Source organism: Atta colombica, unplaced genomic scaffold, assembly GCF_001594045.1.
Source record: "Atta colombica isolate Treedump-2 unplaced genomic scaffold, Acol1.0 scaffold12, whole genome shotgun sequence".
NCBI lineage: Eukaryota > Metazoa > Arthropoda > Insecta > Hymenoptera > Formicidae > Atta > Atta colombica.
Window position 1 is genome coordinate 4,643,835 of NW_017259206.1, and position 18,222 is coordinate 4,662,056.

The window sequence follows — 18,222 nt, forward strand, 5'->3', positions numbered from 1 at the left end:
GTGTAATATGATTTATTCGAGTATTGATAATACATCAAATGATCAAAATTTCAATTATAATCATCATGCAATCATGAATTTCAATCATTCAGCCTTTACTCAATTGCGATTGTTCGTATCAATTCATTAACCACGAGATACCGCTCTCCACTTATCGTCATTAACATCAGCCATAAATATGCCTGTTGCGACATAAGCAGCCTTCGAGATCTTAATCAATGAAATGAATCAGGAATTACGGTAGAGTAAATTAATAACGCAGCAACATCGTCTCATGCCGTGCCCGATTGGCCCAACAAGCTTAACAGCCCGCCATTCATCTCGTGGGATCGATCGCAAACCCTTGCACGAATCCGCTCACGAGCCCGAAGCTTATCGGAGAGCAGCGGGATGCCGGAGTCCCCGTTGCCAGAGATCCTTCACATTGGCCACCACATAACGCACACAATACAGGTAACCGGAAGCGGGATAGATGAACGCACGAAGTGCTAGCAGAAGCTACGCTTTCTGGCTTTCTAGCCGAACTCGCAGACCGTGGCCTAGAAAGCTTTCGAAAGAGACTTTCCTGGTTTATCATAATTGCATCTCGCGGCATCCAAGCCCGCGCTTTCTTAACGAGCACGCAGCGCTCGACGCAGACAGCATGGTAGCTCGCGAAATTAGTATCCGAGTTAGTTTATGCTAGACACCGTCAACGTCATGAATTATGGATGCATTGGCCAGCCTGCGTTTTGCTGTGTGCATGTTTTTTCGCACTTTTTCATACGAAAGCGCGTCGTCGTTTTTCAGATTTTCACTCGACAAATTTACGGAAATAAGAAGTTATTTCAAGCGCGAAAGCGCATTAGCGTGGTATAATATCTATGATTACAGGCGATAAAAAGTAGGAATATCTTTATTAAGAAAAAAAAATATTCTTAATCTACATCGCTTTCAATTATATTTGTAATACTTATATTTATAATCATAATACTTATAATCATTATACTTATAATCATAATATGTCGCGTAATTGTACGTGATATTTCAGATAATTACAAGATATTCCGCAAGATTCCATTTAACTTTAATGATATGGCGTTCTTTCATTAAATCAACATAGAAACTGAGGCAAAATTGCGCTTCTTTGATATTCATAAATATTCAATTCTTATGTCTAAAACTGTTTTAATACAATTTTAATTTTAGTACAATTGAGATGTTACAAGCCAATCGTAAAACCGTATCAAGATATTACTTGAAATGGTCTTGAAATAAGAATTGTGAAATAAGAAATATGAATTGTGAATATCGGCCTTTGTCTGACTTATACGTGTTTGCTTCCCTAGCTGTCTCTTTATTACTCTACTGGCTGCGCCAAACTTTGGCTGCGCCAAACAGTCTGTTTTCCTTCATCATCGGTGCTAAAAACCTGCACCAGCAGCGTCATAGAATTCGAAACTCCGAAAACTCATTCCTTATGCAGGGACTAATTAAATTTCGGCCATAGGGTTAATCTTAGATCGTGTACTTTGAAATCACATGCATTTTCATTTTTTTCAATAACCTCGCATGCGGTTAATTTCATTCGGAAAAGTCTGATAGAAACGAATAGAATAAACACAGACACGAATAAATGTAAGTTAAATCGTATGAATATAATTATCTTTTTTCTGCCCATGTTCTTTTGAGAATTATTCTAAGATATTTGGATCACAGAGAGATTCTAAGAAATTAAAATAAAGAAGTTTGAAAAAGAATAGTTTTATTAAAGTATCTAAAAATTTAAATAGACGGATTTGAAAATAATTTTATTTGACTATCAAAATAATTATGTAAAACGGTCAAACTGGTTGCTGGAATATCAAAATTTTTTTGCAGTAAATATTACTCATTACATTTGAGTTTTTCCTACTTAATTATTTCGATAATTGAATAAAATTATTTTCTGATTTGTATCTTACTTAAATTTTTATCTACTTAAATTTTACTTCAGCAAAATTTTCTTTTTTGTGCGCGTTTCTATGCATGTTTGACTCAAACAGTGAATTTATATAAAAAATCCAGCCAATAGTTTCCGATCGTGTAAACTTTTACCGATTGTAAGTTTCGCAGATTCTTCATAAATTAAATTAAACGGCAATATTATGAGCCATACGATATACAGCAATCAGTTAACTATACGTGGAACTGCATGTCGTACAGAAATTTAGCACGACAATGGCGGGATTAGTTCCAGCAGATCGTAGAATTTCCATTGTTCAGATTCAGTCGAACCCATCTCCGTCAGTACATTCCGGATTGTCCTGACAGTCAGACGATCCATCAGCTAATCAGTTCACTTGGCGTGTTTCTTGGAGTGTACCGTTTTACATGCGGGTCGGTGTCTATACGGGTGAGATCTCCTTTATTCGTAAGTGCTAGTTTGTCATTACGTTAACTTTTCAAAAAGTTATCTAATGAGAAATTCATTTGGATAATTAATCTTGTTTAATATTAATTTCTCTCAAGTATTCCAAGATTATATGTATATTCGTATACTATATACAATATCGGCTATTAATTTGAAAATAAGAAGAGAATAAAATTGAATTTTCTGTAAACATTTACAAATTAATGATTGCTTCTGCAGCAATGAAACATTCAACGCAAAGAACTCTTTTGTGATTTTCATTATTAAACTTTCTTGTAATTAAGTTTAAAATATTTCTGTTAGGATAAATTCGTTACGAATTAATTAAAGAGTTTTATTATATTCATTTATATACATTTGAAATCTGATTCTTTTCAATTTACTCAGTTCTAATTTCATTAATATCGATATTGGTTTTAAGTTTTAAATAATTGGCATCAATCAAATTTTTATTGAAAAAGTTTGCATTAAAGAGAACATAAAAATATCAACTTTTTTAAAATTCTGTTATTAGTTTGTTCGATATAAGCGACGTGACGTAAAGCTTGACTGTATAGAAAATTAAACTTTTTGAAATTGATTCCCGAAAAAAGACGTATGTCTCCCTAATATTCTTAATAAAATATTTTACATAAATTTAATTTATAATTTGGATCTCAAGTCGAGAAACAGAATTTAAGCAGACGATCGCGCTGCAAAAGTTAGTGTTAGACAAGCACTTTCATATCTCTGCGTAATACGAAATGTGTCACGAAAATATGGAGATTTATATACACAGCATGAAGTACACGTACTTTTCGAGAATTTGTCCTGAATGTGATTGCTGCGGATCTAATTTTTCTCTCGTGGAATATGATTTTCTTATAGATGATAAGAAAAGTTCGGTATTTTCTATAGTTGAGAAAAATTGCAGAACGAAGTCTTATATATTATATATAAGCAAATTATTTTTATTAAAAATTAATGTATTTATTAGCAACAATAAAAATGTTTGCGTAATATGAAATTTAGTAAAATTAAAATGTTGAAACGTAAGTTAATGATACATTCGTGTTTGAAATAAATATAATCAAAGGCCTTACGGCGTTTGGGAAACTTCGCATTTCATGAATTTACTTCTCAAGGGAAATTTTAAATCGAGTTTAAATTTTATGTCTTCTAATTGTACGTTCTGTAGAGATTCTTCTTCCTTAATTATATCACGGAATTGTTCCAGCGCGCTCGTTAGTACATCGAAGTTCTCAGCGACAGAGTTGTCTGTCGCCGTGACTTTCGCTATCGAGCAACCTGACGGTACAACTTCCGGAAACGATGCTTCTTTCATACCCTCATATTTCATTGGCGCTCTCCAGACCATCGCCGCCTACTTCCGGTAACTACACCGACCATACCGGGCTATATTTTAAGCAAAACTTAATACAGTCGATTTATTGTCATCTCGAAAGATTGTTTATGCGAATTTGCAGCTCGTGCTCAAAGTACGATTTGCATTCTATCTGTGGACCAATAAAAATCACGTTTGCGTTAAATTATGAAACAAAGATAGACATTTAGATCATTATGTAAATCAAAATTTTTAGTCTTCTGATAGGATAGAACACACAAATCATAAAATTAATTTTAAAATATTATTCATTTATTTAGAACGTATTTGATAATTATTATTAAAGTATAATGCAATTAATATTATAATAAAGAGAAGATTATTATTATTATAGATAGCAGGAAGATTATTTATTTAAAATTAGAATTGAAAATCATTTATTATTAACTTTTACTTATGTTATTGATTATTTCTCAGAAATTTTCATTTCGATTCAATTAATTCCTCATCTTTTCTTAGTTTAAAAATTAGAAATGAAGAGTAAATTAAATTAAGATTATAATTAATCTGCATTGATAGAAACGAGTGAAGTTTGAAACGTCTCATTTATTTTTATAGCTTTTATAAGTGAATAAAATATATTTTATTAGAGTCATCTAATTTATCTCGATAACGAATTTAAGTAACAGAATCTTAATTGCACGTGATATTTCATTTTGCAACGCATTGTTATATTTCTTGGAAGCTTTTGTTTGAAACGTCCCGTTTATTTTTATGGCTTTTATAAGTGAATAAAATATATTTTATTAGAGTCATCTAATTTATCTCGATAACGAATTTAAGTAACAGAATCTTAATTGCACGTGATATTTCATTTTGCAACGCATTGTTATATATTTCTTGGAAGCTTGAAACGTCCCGTTTATTTTTATAGCTTTTATAAGTGAATAAAATATATTTTATTAGAATTATCTAATTTATCTCGTTTATAGATAGATTGACTTTATTTTATTTCTTAAGTAAGCAATTGTAGTTCATGTTGTAATGTACAAGACAAGCGTGCATTACTTCAATTTGTCGAAATACATTTTGAAAATTTCGATAACGAATTTAAGTAACAGAATCTTGATTACACATGATATTCTATTTTACAACGCATTGTTATATTTCTCGGAAGCTTTTGTTTGAATGGTGTTGACTCACGCTCGACGGTTACTCCTCGCCATAACAACACAAGGTCAACGTGTCTCGAGTCATTTCCGTAACAGCGCTCGCACGACGTACGTCGATCGCTCTGTGTTCGCGCTACAATTTTGCCGCGTTATTTCTCAAAACGCGATCGTTCCTTTCGAACAATTAATGAAGCCCTAGACATACTGTGACGTAACAGCGACAAGAATAGCGATAGAAATAGCATAGAAATAAGCGATATATAATTGTCGCCTCCTGTTGCACAATGCCGCGAAAGAAATAAAATTGTCAACCAATCTGATTTCGTACATAGACCGTAATATATTCTTTTATCTGCTTTAAGATTATAGCATATAAACAGAATGAAAAGTCTAAACGTTGGTAGGCTATAAGACGATAGACGTAGAATTCCAATCGTTGGAAATTTATGGCTATTACCTTATTCTATATTCCTATGTGCATTGATATATGCATTTCCGTATGTTGAATTTCTTTGTTCCTTCGCTATCACTATTGCTATCACTATCGCTGTTACCTAGCATTGTATTTAGAGCTTAACTTGTGCGATTAATGTTAATTATGTGAGATAAAATGTGCTGCTCACTAAAATAGATACTGAAATTTATCTACTTGAGGTACGAGCTGGAAAACAAAGACAGAATAACTTTAAAATATAATAAATTTGTATAGAATTTATTAATTATCATTTCACATATTTGCAAGCAACGATTATTTTCCGTATGATGCTCATATTCGAATATCGCGATTTGAGATTTGCATCAATTAGAATGTAATTCGATTATATTGTTTCCAGATTGAGTACATGAAGCAAAGTACGAATCATCGAACAGTGAGAATCGCTTAAGCAATGAGAAATACATCGACCGATACGAATCAAGTCGAGTGGCATCACGAACCATCGAATATGGTCGTGATTAATCGCGTAGGGTAAATTCAGTATCCACTCGTCGACGATTATAATCCTCTGCAGTTTACGGTTTATCTGTTCCATTAATTTACGAGACGTTGCGGATATCAAGCGAGTCCTTTCATGATTGTATTAAATCTGATCTACATAAGACACAGAACGCGAATCGCAGGTCGCAAGCTTATTGCATTATCTTGGATCAACAATAGAGTTTTAAGCTTTAAGTTATAAGAAATGGACGAATCACAATTATTCTCCTCGCATTTGACTATAGTTGGTCAATTTCTTACGGCTTAAAGCTTAAAATACTTATTGTAGATCCAGACTTAGTCGATCCGATGCGTCAATTTTAACCCCCACCGTGTAAATGGGGGTCATTTGTGTGTATTTGTGTGTGTGTGTGTGTGTGTGTACGCGCGCGCGCGCGTGTATGGGTGTGATTTAAAAAATGTTACTTTGATTTTAAGTGAACTTATAACTCTTTCTGTCTCTATCTCTTTTTGGCTTTAAAACGAGATAGATAGAGTTTTAAGTCTCGCTCAAAATGATATTGATGCAATTGGGCCTTAAGATGTTAATACAGTCCTCGGATTGATTTATGACATCTTAAGACAATCTTAAATGCAAGAATCGTCTATGAATATTGACTTATTTCGCGTCGTAAAATTAGTATTGAATTTTCCTTGTTTGACACACTTTATGTTTACTTTCTGTAGAAAGAGAAACATGCATTATGTGTGTCAAACAAGGAAAGAAGTTGTACTTCTAACACGATATTCGACATCTGTAAAAAGAGATGGCGGAGATTTCATGATGCAAAATAGATCGGTATATTCATAATCGATTCTTATATTTAAGACTTTCTTAAATACAATCTTAAGATGTCATAAGTCGATCCGAGAACTGTATTAGCACTTAAGACATTATTTAAAATAGTTTTAAAATAAAAACGAAACGACTCTGCGAACGAAATCCGCCCTATATTGTCGCGTTTTACTACGTTTGGTAGGTTTTTGCCTGGGGATCGATTCTGTATCTTCAAACAAGGTGAAAATTATAAAAGCGAGCAAATTTACTAGGTGTTGACCAATGAAATAATCAGTAATCTAATAAATTCGCTCACTTTTATAATTTTTATTTCATTTCAAGATACAGAATCTATCCTACCTACGCGATCAACACATTCGACGACATTCATAGAAAGAGACGGCGGAGATTTAGAGAGAGGAAGAGGGGGAGGGAGAGAGAGAGAGAGAGAGAGAGAGAGAATCATCCAATTGCAACAAATCATGTTACTCCTTCCATCATGATTAAAAGTGACGCTTCGAGATTGACTGATGCAACAAGCTTGCGACTTGAGTTCTACGTTTATATAGATCAGGCTTTATGCATATTCTTCCGTCATTAAATATAACAAAATGCGAAGTATAACGTCGCGTTCGATGATATCGGAAGCATGGTGGAAAAATGGTGAACTCAGTTTATAAGCGTTTATAAATATATCTCTCTCTAAAATTAGCGCTCTCTGTTATTTCTCTGCTTCTCGTTCCGCAAGGCCTACAACAACTGTGAAATGTGAAACATGGGACAATATTCATATGCCCGTATTCAAACCCGTAGTCAGACCTTGTATTTAAGATGCTCAGTAACCCCAATGTCCAATGAAATAATTCGTAGAGTATCTGAAGATAAATTTAAGGAAGCTTTAAATATAAGGCTTGACTGAATACGTCTACTAAGTCTGAATCGGTGAAGTTGGCCAATCAACCTTAGTTACACAAGTTGGCTATTGGTTAACTTCACCGATAAGACTTAGAATTACCGATTATCAACTCATCATAGAATCAGCGTTAAATATAAGAAATGCATAGTAAGAAATGTCGACTATGCATACCGATCTGTTTCGCGTCATGAAGTTGGTATTGAATCTTTCTTCGTGCAAGAAAATGTCGTAAATCAATCTGAGAACTGTATTAATATCTCAAGACATTATATTTTAGATTTAAAATAAAAACGAACTATGGATACTATCCTATATTTCGCGTTTCACGGTTGGTAGATTGCACTTAGAGACGACGCGGAAACAAAAGTAGGCGTGGTTGGCCAAACTGAGCACACATGTAATCCTCCCAGTCAGAAATAATAATGAAATCAACATCGAATCGACGTCGATTCGATGTCGATTTGATGCTTTCGACGTCGAATCGATTCGATTCTATTATCATTTCTGTCTGGACTTCCATCATGATTGGGAGTGTCGCGACGTATAAAGTATCGTGCGATTATAGTTAATCTGTTATCGTGAGTATTGTGTGAGTGCAACGAATCTTGGCAACCTGAAAAGGAGGAGGCATCGAGCAACGGCGGAGCAACCATGGAGTGAGTAAATTATTTTTTACTGATAATTGTTGAATTTAGCCTTCTCACTTCCGATGTTGATAAAATTAGGTTCATTCAACGTATTTTTGCACGAAATGAACGAATTTGGCAAAGAAAAGTATTGCTCTACTCAGCGGACTAAAGTATTAATTGTTAAAATTGACTATTCAGATTAGAAAATTTGTTATATCGATGATATAGAGAGAGACATGAGAATAAGTATTTTCTGCTCCAAAATTACACAAATTCTCTGCTTTAAAAGCAAATTTTCTACTTAAAATTATATAAAAAAATGATTCAATTTGTGTTTTTAAAGCAGAAAATTTGTATTTTTAAAGTAGAGAATTTTTGTTTTTAAAGCAGAATTTGTATAATCCTCTGTATGTCATCGATGTGATATAGAGATTTTCTTATCTGAACATCTGTTAACTTTAACAATTAATATCTCGGTTCGCAATGCAGAGTAATTTATTTTGCTAGATTCGTTCATTTCGTGCAAAAATGAGTCAAAGGAGCCTAATTTTATCAATATCGAAGGTGAGGAGGTTAAACTGAACAATTGCTGTAATTAATTATTTATGGAATCATAACTTTTTGATAATTGTATTATTACTTTATCAATATGTAACCTTTATATAGGTAAGTGGAGTATTCAGAATACCTTAAACAAATTTAATTTTTATAGATATATTTTTAATACATTTTTTAACAATATATACAAAGTTAAATTTATATTATTTATGTTTTTATAAGACAGAGAAGTGTGAGAATAATTAACTTTAAAACTTCTGGACAATTCTTTTTATTTTTCTTTTTCAGAATAAGGTTTTTAAGGTAACTATGATGTAGTTACCTACCTATTTAAAGGTTAAATAGTCGCATTTGGAAATGCGAATAAGAAATTAAAGCACATATATTTTTTGACATATTTATTATTTCAAAAATAAAAATATCTGGTTGAAAATGGACGAAACAGAAGATTCTGAATATATCATTCAGAATTCTGGATATCTTAATGGATTTAATCAAATTTCAACTAGAATTCCAATTAATTCAACCAGATATTTTTATTCGTAGATTTTAGATACTTTTGTGACTAATTGTATATTTTTTATCCTATAGATCTCTCTTGAAGTGATTACAACTCCGCTGCTGTGCATCACATCTGTGAGTAACAAATAATATTTTATTTTAATTGAAACTATAGATTTATGAGAAATCTAGATATCAGATATATATAAAATATAGAGATGTATGTATCAGTGTGTATCAGATGCATTGTATATTAAAAACATATATATAAATCAATCTCATAGATCCATTGTGTTTCCAGAGGGCTAAAATAAGTTACTTGTAATATTTAACTTTGGACTGTGCATATTTTTCATAACATCTGCGCAAAGTTATTAACAGTAAAATAGAGATCAGTAAATATATTATTTAACATACTGTCTTATTATGCGAAATTGTACTTATTATTATATTTTAATTACGGGATGCATAAATTGCTTGTAATATATTGGCAAATATATATAAACTCAAATATAAAAATATAATAAACGTGATAGAAAGTAAAGACGATAATAGAAAGCTTTTTATAAAAAAGATATTGTCTCGAAAGTTAGTAAAGATATTATCTTCTCTTATATTTTTGACAATCATTCTATGCAAATAAAAAAGGCAAAAACGTAAGCTATGTACAATTAAAAATTTTTAGAATATAAACTTTGTGTGTTTTTCTCATATAAATAACGGAAATTTAATAATTTAATAAGATATTTATTGTATTGAATTTATATACAACAAAAATAATTTCTTATAAGTATAAAGAGTAAAGAAAAATTTTTTTAATATTCAATTAGTTCATTAAACACAGTATTTATTCCTCTTTCTCATTTTGAACTATTTTTTAAATATAAAATTAGATCTGCTTTTAATCCCTCTATATTTAAGAATTAAATATTATAAACTAGCATAATATCAAAGATATTTTTTATATGCATATATCACACATGCGAATGAAAAGAGGATTGGACATTTTACAGTCTCATAGCATATCTTGATTAATTTATTTAATAAATGTGTTAATGATTATGAATCCAACTTTTTAACGTCAATTTTTTTATTTTAATTTTTTATATTCTCTATGTTTCTTTATGTTTATTAATAATTTAAATTTATCTAAAATGAAATGAGAACAATAAATGATTTGTCGCGAAAAAAAATAATTTTTTACGTATATTATTTCTACATCGATAAATATTAACTGATCAAATTTTCAATATACTAATTAATTTTTAGGTCATAAAATATCGTACAATACCACTGTGGGAAATTCTGTGTATCAGTATTTCATAGAATGCGCATGAATACAAATATATTTCTGTACATATAATAACTTAAGATTCATTACAACTAAAAATTATATTTTTATGTTTATATTATGTTGAATCGCGTAACAATAGTTATTACACTGTCAGAAATTCTATAATAATTAATAACAACAATAAAATTAATAACTAATATGGCATTTATTGTTTAATAAATATTGATACAAGCATTCACATGCATTTTGCACAAAAGGTTATCGATTTTCGATTCAATTTGTTGCAAATGTGCAATTAGTAATGATTACATTAGTTTATAAAATAATATATTTTTTTAAATTATTTAATTGCAAAATATTTCTTATAGATTTTTGAATACTGAAAACGATACTATAAAATCAAATTTTATATTAGATTTTTGTAACAATTTAAGTTACAAGTGTAACATATCAAGAATAATTTTTTTGCAATATTCAATTTTTTGGTTAAAAAAAGTTTAACCAAATCATCTTGAAATTTATTATCTCGAAAGTCTGATTAGAAGTCGTGAATTTATTGTTTATTTCTTATAAAATGTATTCTTTTAATTTCAATATACATTTATTATTAATTTCAATATGTTATTATTTAGCAACATTAGGATTTAAATAGAGTTTTTCTAGAGTATCAAATTTTCCGTCTATGACGATGAAGTCATATTTATAATTTTTAGTTTGTAGCTATCGATGTACATAGTCATACAACTTATTTTGTCTAAAAGTCTAAAATTTTTTTTTAAAGAAAGCGTTTTTAGAGATATTCGAGCGTTTAAAATGAAGCACTATATGTATGTACATATATATATTTATTTAGTAAAATTTATTATAATGTCTCTATATTTAAATTCTATATAACATGACTAAAAGGTAAGGTAACAAAATTTAAAAAATGTATTTTATAAAGGATAAACGTTCATAACTTCTAATCAAAATTTTCAGATAACGTCTTTTTGCAAAAAAAATGTCAAATATTTTAAGAAAGTCATTTTTTGCAACATTCAATTGTTTCAGAAACCTGATATATTAGAAGTTTGCAGCATCGTATTTCAGCATTTAAAAATCTATAAGAAACATCTTGTCTAGTTCAATGTAATTTCTTGCTCGATATTTACGAAATATTTCATGTATAATTTTTATTATGCAGAAATATTTTCTTTATTTAGTTTTTTGGTTTTTCACTTTTTCTCAATACTTAGATTTTGCATCGACAGTCTATAATTTACAAGCTAACAAGTCAAGTTAATAACTATGAAGTTTGCATATGTAATTCGTATTCATTCGCAATTCGTATTCAATTGACTCGAACGAAGGCTAAAGCTATTCACGAGTTCGGTGAATATTAAAACTAATTCGTTTCTTCGTATTCGCAAGTTGTAAAGCGGGGATTTCCCAATTGCTAATACGATAAATCGTGAACTAACACGAAATGTACAGGCAAGTCCGTAATGCCGGCAATAATTTGCAAAGTGTCAACGGTAAAATCACTTAGGAGTTTAAATGAGAAACAGGTAACGTTTGGCGAAGCGTATAAACGACTTTGTTGCCAGTTTGCGCGTTACTAAGCAGACGATGTCCAGAACAGGAATTGGTTTGCCCAACATGTAGATTATTATAGCATCAGTGCGCACTGTAAGCAGAAGCATCCATATTAGCGGTAATCGTAATATTACGATCATGAAAATCATCGGTTGAATAATTCCGACCAATATAACGGTGCATTAGGATCGAAAGAGATAGGGCAATATCACGCTATAACGAAATAGCAGTATCTTTGTAGACGAGAATTTGTTATAAATAAATATATAATTACAAATTTACATCAATCAAATATATAATTATTAGGTAGATTATATTAATAGTATATTAGTATTAATACATACTATAATCAAATGTGTACTTATTCTATTACACATATCATTCAGTAATAATAGTTAATTTCCATCGATAAGTATGTTGTTTAATAAAACCTGACCTTAATCTTAAGAACTTTAATATAAAAGAAATTAAAGATAAGACTTTTTTTGCATGTGCAAAATACTTGTTATATTACAGTTTATTGGATAAAATTGAATAATCAACAAATAATTCAAAACAAAAGAATTAAAAACTTTCATTTATTAATAATAAAGTTTATTTAAAAAATATTTATCATTTTGTTATTTTATTTCATGTTTTGTTTCATGTTTTCTTTAATATTATTTGTATTTGTATTTATCACAATTTGCATGGAATAGCTAAAGATTAAAATTTTTCCAAGATCCAAATTTTTTTAAATATGCAACACATAAAAACATGTTTTTATTATTGAATATTTTTATCGCATAAATTTATATGCAATAAGTAGAAGAACGCAAATTAGATTAGAATATACATACATAAAGAGATTCTTACATTTACGTACTAATTTACTACGAAATCCTAAGTCGAATAATAGAAGTATAATTACATTATCACAGATTGTGAAATGTTTAAGATTAATGATCGCATACGTTATATGGTAAACGCTGACAAGTAGGCACAGGAGGCACCTCGCAAACGCATCTAACGCATATAGAATTATAATCTGTATCTTGATTCAATTCATCGCCAAGTTGCATGACCATGTTGCCAAAATGACAAACATCTTCGTCTGAAAAGAACAAATCTCGATAAAATATATCTGTTTTATGTGATAAAATTAATTCTAAAATCTGAAATATTAAAATCTTGAATGTTGTTATCATATAAATTTATAGCTAGCGATAATATAATTTTCAATTCTCCTAATTTTTATTTTTTTTACATTTCAATTGTAAAATGTAAAAAAATTCAAGATATATATATAAATAAATAAAATTGTTTTTTATGACGAACATCAAACGCGCTTCCGGGTGTTAGTGATGTGTTAACTGATACGCCTATAACATAATTTCCTATGTTGGGGATAACGATGACCAAATTAATTATCATTTTATAGGATTGCGACAGAAATTGATTTGCGCGTTGCTTCTCGTGTGCAACATTTCTCGCAATTAATTCTCATTTCATGCTATTCATAGCACAGTTGTAATTAGCATCGCTTGAATCAAATGCGTAACGATATATCGTTTATGTTTCAATTCAATAAGCGAATTAAATATAATCTTTACGTTTTTCATTGAATCAATAATTAATAAAATTAATAAAAGATCAAGACAAATCTTCAAGAATATTAATTATTTTTGATTGTCAAAGAATCATCATATCTGTATAATATTCAATATGAGACATACCTTCTGGACTTGAATGAGTCTTCGGATTCTCCTTGGTGTGAATAACAGTGTCGTTATCGTTTTCTAAAAAGCCATAATCATTAGTAAATAAATATGTTAATTACAATGCCGTTATTGTTATCGTTTTCTAAAAATATCACCATAGTTACTTAGATAACGCCTATTATATATAGACATGATGTGCAAAATTGCAACTTGTAAACTTACGACATCTCGAAAATGCGTTGCAACTAGTGAGCGGCGATTGATTTGGGTAATAAACCGGAACGCATTTATTAACAATCTCATATGAGTGACTGAACTCGGGATGGCAATATGGATGCTTAGGCTTCGCACAGAAAGGTTCAACATTTTCTCCTAAAATCATAATATTTTTTATCGCAAACTTATGGTTTATACTGTATATAGGTTTAAATTTGACGTTTCTATTGTTACTGCATACATCATTGAAGTATAGATAAATGCAAATTTAATCTTAACTATTGTTATGACAAATACGTACATTTTATGATATAGGTACAACTGTTTAATTATTTAATTTACTAACTATTTGTTGATAAATAAACTAATAAATTATTCAGCAATATATTGCATCAATGTAAGTTTACATAATACATTTATTTTATTGAAAATTGTTTATATTTGTTATATTTATTGTAAAGATTTCGTGCATTACATGAAAAAATAAATTCTATATATATATTGATAATATTGAAAAATAACTCATTTTTTATATTGTATCTTATGCTGTAAATTAGTACTAGGATGTATTTTATACATGTCAACGTATTTGTCATTGAACAATTGAAATGACAGACCTGAAATTATCTTTACCTTTGTAACCCGGTTGGCATGTACAAATTAAATCCGGATCATTTTCGATACTGAAGTATTCTCCTTCTTTATATTCCTTTCCATTTACATTACACGTAGCTCTATCTTCGGGATTTTCAGCTAAAAGACGTAAATGACTTCATTTAAATATTATGCACATAATATTTTATGAGATAGAAATATCCTTTGACACGTGGATTGTTTTTGTGCATCAAAGTAAAACTTAATTATATTAAAGCAACGTTATCATGACTTTCTGACTAAAAAAAATCTATTAAACATAGCTAGAAAGCATATTTAAATGTAAAATTACAATTATTTAAAATTATTATAAATTTTTAATCATAATTATTTTAATTGACAAACACATAAAGTAAATTTTATGCAATATTTAAATACGTATATTACATGTAGAAATCGCGGTAGAGTTCGCGGTTTATATATGTGTAGAATGTATGTCATGTTGTGAATATATGTAGAAAATGTCTAACTTTTAATTGGATTACATATGCTTACGACAAACTTCATCTCCAGGACAACACTTTAATGGGTAATTCGTTCTGTAGCAGCCTGGCTTTGCTTGTCCATGGAAACAATCAACTATCGCACAATTAAATGTGGCGCTATATTGTAACAAATTACATAATTTTAATAAATGACACCTATTGATTTAAACATTAAATTGATTTAAACGAGGCCATTACAAAATATTGATGTTGAGGTATTTACTTACATTCCTCCATGTCCAGCGTTGCAGGTGCAACCAATGTCACAAGGATTCTTATCTTCATCTCTAAGTTTCTCTCCGATTTCGTACTGTTTACCGTTGACATAACACTTGTTAGGATCTCTCTCTTTCAGATGATCACAGTTGTATTTTGTCGCGCAACAGTCGCCCTCTTTTTCATACACTGGGCTACAACCGAGACCCTTGTAATACGCCAATGGACCCGGACACTTTGTTTTATCACATTTCTCTTTACAAAAAGATAAGATGAGAAGAATTTAATACGATATATTATTGATCATGATAAACATGGATGTAAAACCATTGTTTTGAATGCTCATAATTAGAATTTTGTCGTTATTCACGTAACAGAATTTTAAGTGAGATAAGGAACAAATAGCATTATTCATGAAATCGTATAATTACCGAAATTTGAAAAGCTTTTGAAAAAAATATGTCGTAAATACATTATCTCTTAAACTTTAGAATTGGTAAAAATAAAATTTTAATAAATGGATAATGAAATGATTATTATATTAAGTATAATCAATTAATGAAATTACATTATTATGATTTGAAATATGTACTATTAAATATTTTTTTATTATTAAATAATAAATGTGTGTCTTACAAATGCAATGCATTCGTGAAAAACTTGCCGGTTATACGGATTATTTAATCTGAATTAAAACTTCACATTCAACACAGTTCTGACACTTGCGTGCTCTTCGCAATTTTGCCACGAAATCATTAACTTGTTGCATTTTGGAGCCACATTAAAATTTAAATCGCAAATAATTATTATCTCACGGTAGGATTAGGCAGATAAAATTAAATTCAAATAATTCTTTTTTTATAATAATTTATTGTATGTTGCTTGCGAACGTTGTTTTTCTCTATTGTTTGCGACTCACCTTGATCAACCGCGACTGCGACAGCAACAAACGCCAGATAGGCGCATATCAAATTGAGTGAACGAGAATCGCGATGTGTCATGTTCGAGCAACTCGTGAAAACTTACGCGACTCGCCTTCGCGCTGCGTCATTTATACCTCGACCAGTCGCCAGTCCACGGTCTGGAAGGGACTGAAAGTGGACACGCGAGAAAGACGATGGATATATGAATGACGCAGACGCAGGGACACGATGCAGGAAGAGGGGAAATACGTACGTTTATGGATGAATGAGTCAAAACACAGGCGAGAGAGAGAGAGAGAGAGAGAGAGAGAGAGAGAGAGAGAGAATATCTAAAAGAAGGAATATATATATATATATATATATAGAGGCGAAAATGCAAGTTAGAAGAGAATGAAAATGTATATAAAAGAGAGTCGTAAGCCTGCGTAAAGAAAAATCTGATAAGAAGGGAGGAAATACAAAGAATTGGACAAGCGAAGAGGAAACGCAAACTGGAAAGAATAATTTGCTTTATCAGTGATCGCACGTTGCGTGCTCATCTAAATTACGTAACTATATTGTGTTGAATTATGCCTCTCGCCTTGAATCATTGCCTTGAATTTCTGTTAGAATGTCCCGCAATTATTAAATTTTTCCAAAATTATTGATGTTTTTTATTGATAATCTCACACATACTTGGAACAATTTCGTATTTGCAATGAACGTTTGATACGAATAAGAAACAGAAGATATAACTTAGAATTTGTAATATCGTCATATAATTTCTTTCATTAAAAAACGTTTTATTTTATGTGTAATGTTTTTTATTAAAAAAACGTTTTATATTATGTTGAGTGATAGATAATAATTAATAATTAATAGTGATAGATAATAATTAATAATTAATAAGTAATACATTTCTATTCTTGCAAATATAAATTTTTATTGTAATTTAATGTTTTTAAAATATTCAAATAAGATAACAAAGTTTTGCATAATATACTAACTTTAATATTCTAAAATTCATAACGTTTCAAAAGGGAATAGAAATTTGCATTCATGTTTTTGCGGTAGCACACATTTGCAACTTAGTACGAGTGGTATTTCGCATATGCAATCAATACATTTGAGGGGGATTTTTATCAAAAAATAGCGTTAGTTTCTCACCAACTCGCATCATCAAATTATCAATAGGCACTTGTCTGGAAAAAAGGAATATCAAATGGATTATTATTTTAACAGAATACCGTAAATGTAGGTGATTTGAGACAAGTGACTTGGGACAGCAAGTATTTTTGTTAAATTCAATCACGGAATGTTCTATCCATGAGTTTCTAAAAGGCCCAGTTCCACAACTCACGGTTAACTCTTAACTGAGGTTCAACTTATTCATTGTCTCTTTCCAATTCTAGAATCGGAAAGAAAACAAGTTGAACCTCAGTTAAAAGTTAACCGTTGTGGAAGGAAGAGCCTAAAGGAAGTTAAGTTTTAAATTTAACTTTCTATTCCATAGTTCATTGTAAACCATATAACTTTTTTTACGATAATCTTCAAAATACTAATTCATTGTAGTAATTATTTAGAATACAATCCCTCCTCCTACCTAAAATCTTAATAAAAACATACTCAAAGCGTTTTTACTCAAAATGGAAGAATCTGGCAGAAAAAGTGAGCGACTTCGTGAATTCTTACCATCTTATAATTATCTATTTTCTATAAATAACAATTTTAAAATGTAGCAAAACTAAAATAATCCCAACAATTTACAGTATGTATGTACTTATTATTAAAAATAGCATGGTTCATTGTATATACCCATGATTTATTGTATACAATAAATCACTTCTCTTTTTTTTAAATAATCGAAATTGTGTACGATAAACTTAAAAACTAACTTAAGAGGTAATGTTTACAGTATATATATATATATATAT

General features: G+C 30.0%; 2 protein-coding genes across 2 annotated transcripts in view; both read right to left on the minus strand.

The window, feature by feature from the left end:
- The window catches only part of LOC108694492, a 104,208-nt gene that overhangs the window by 47,681 nt on the left and 38,305 nt on the right, over positions 1–18,222 (minus strand). The gene's annotated exons all lie outside the window — the stretch shown is intronic.
- Positions 12,844–16,466, minus strand: LOC108694493 (kielin/chordin-like protein). Its single transcript, XM_018204045.1, has 7 exons — positions 16,306–16,466; positions 15,398–15,641; positions 15,181–15,287; positions 14,665–14,784; positions 14,038–14,187; positions 13,831–13,893; positions 12,844–13,208 (listed from the first exon to the last, which is right to left on the minus strand). Exons 1-7 carry the CDS (start codon positions 16,385–16,387, stop codon positions 13,054–13,056), a joined length of 921 nt encoding a protein of 306 aa, XP_018059534.1. The 5' UTR covers positions 16,388–16,466; the 3' UTR covers positions 12,844–13,053.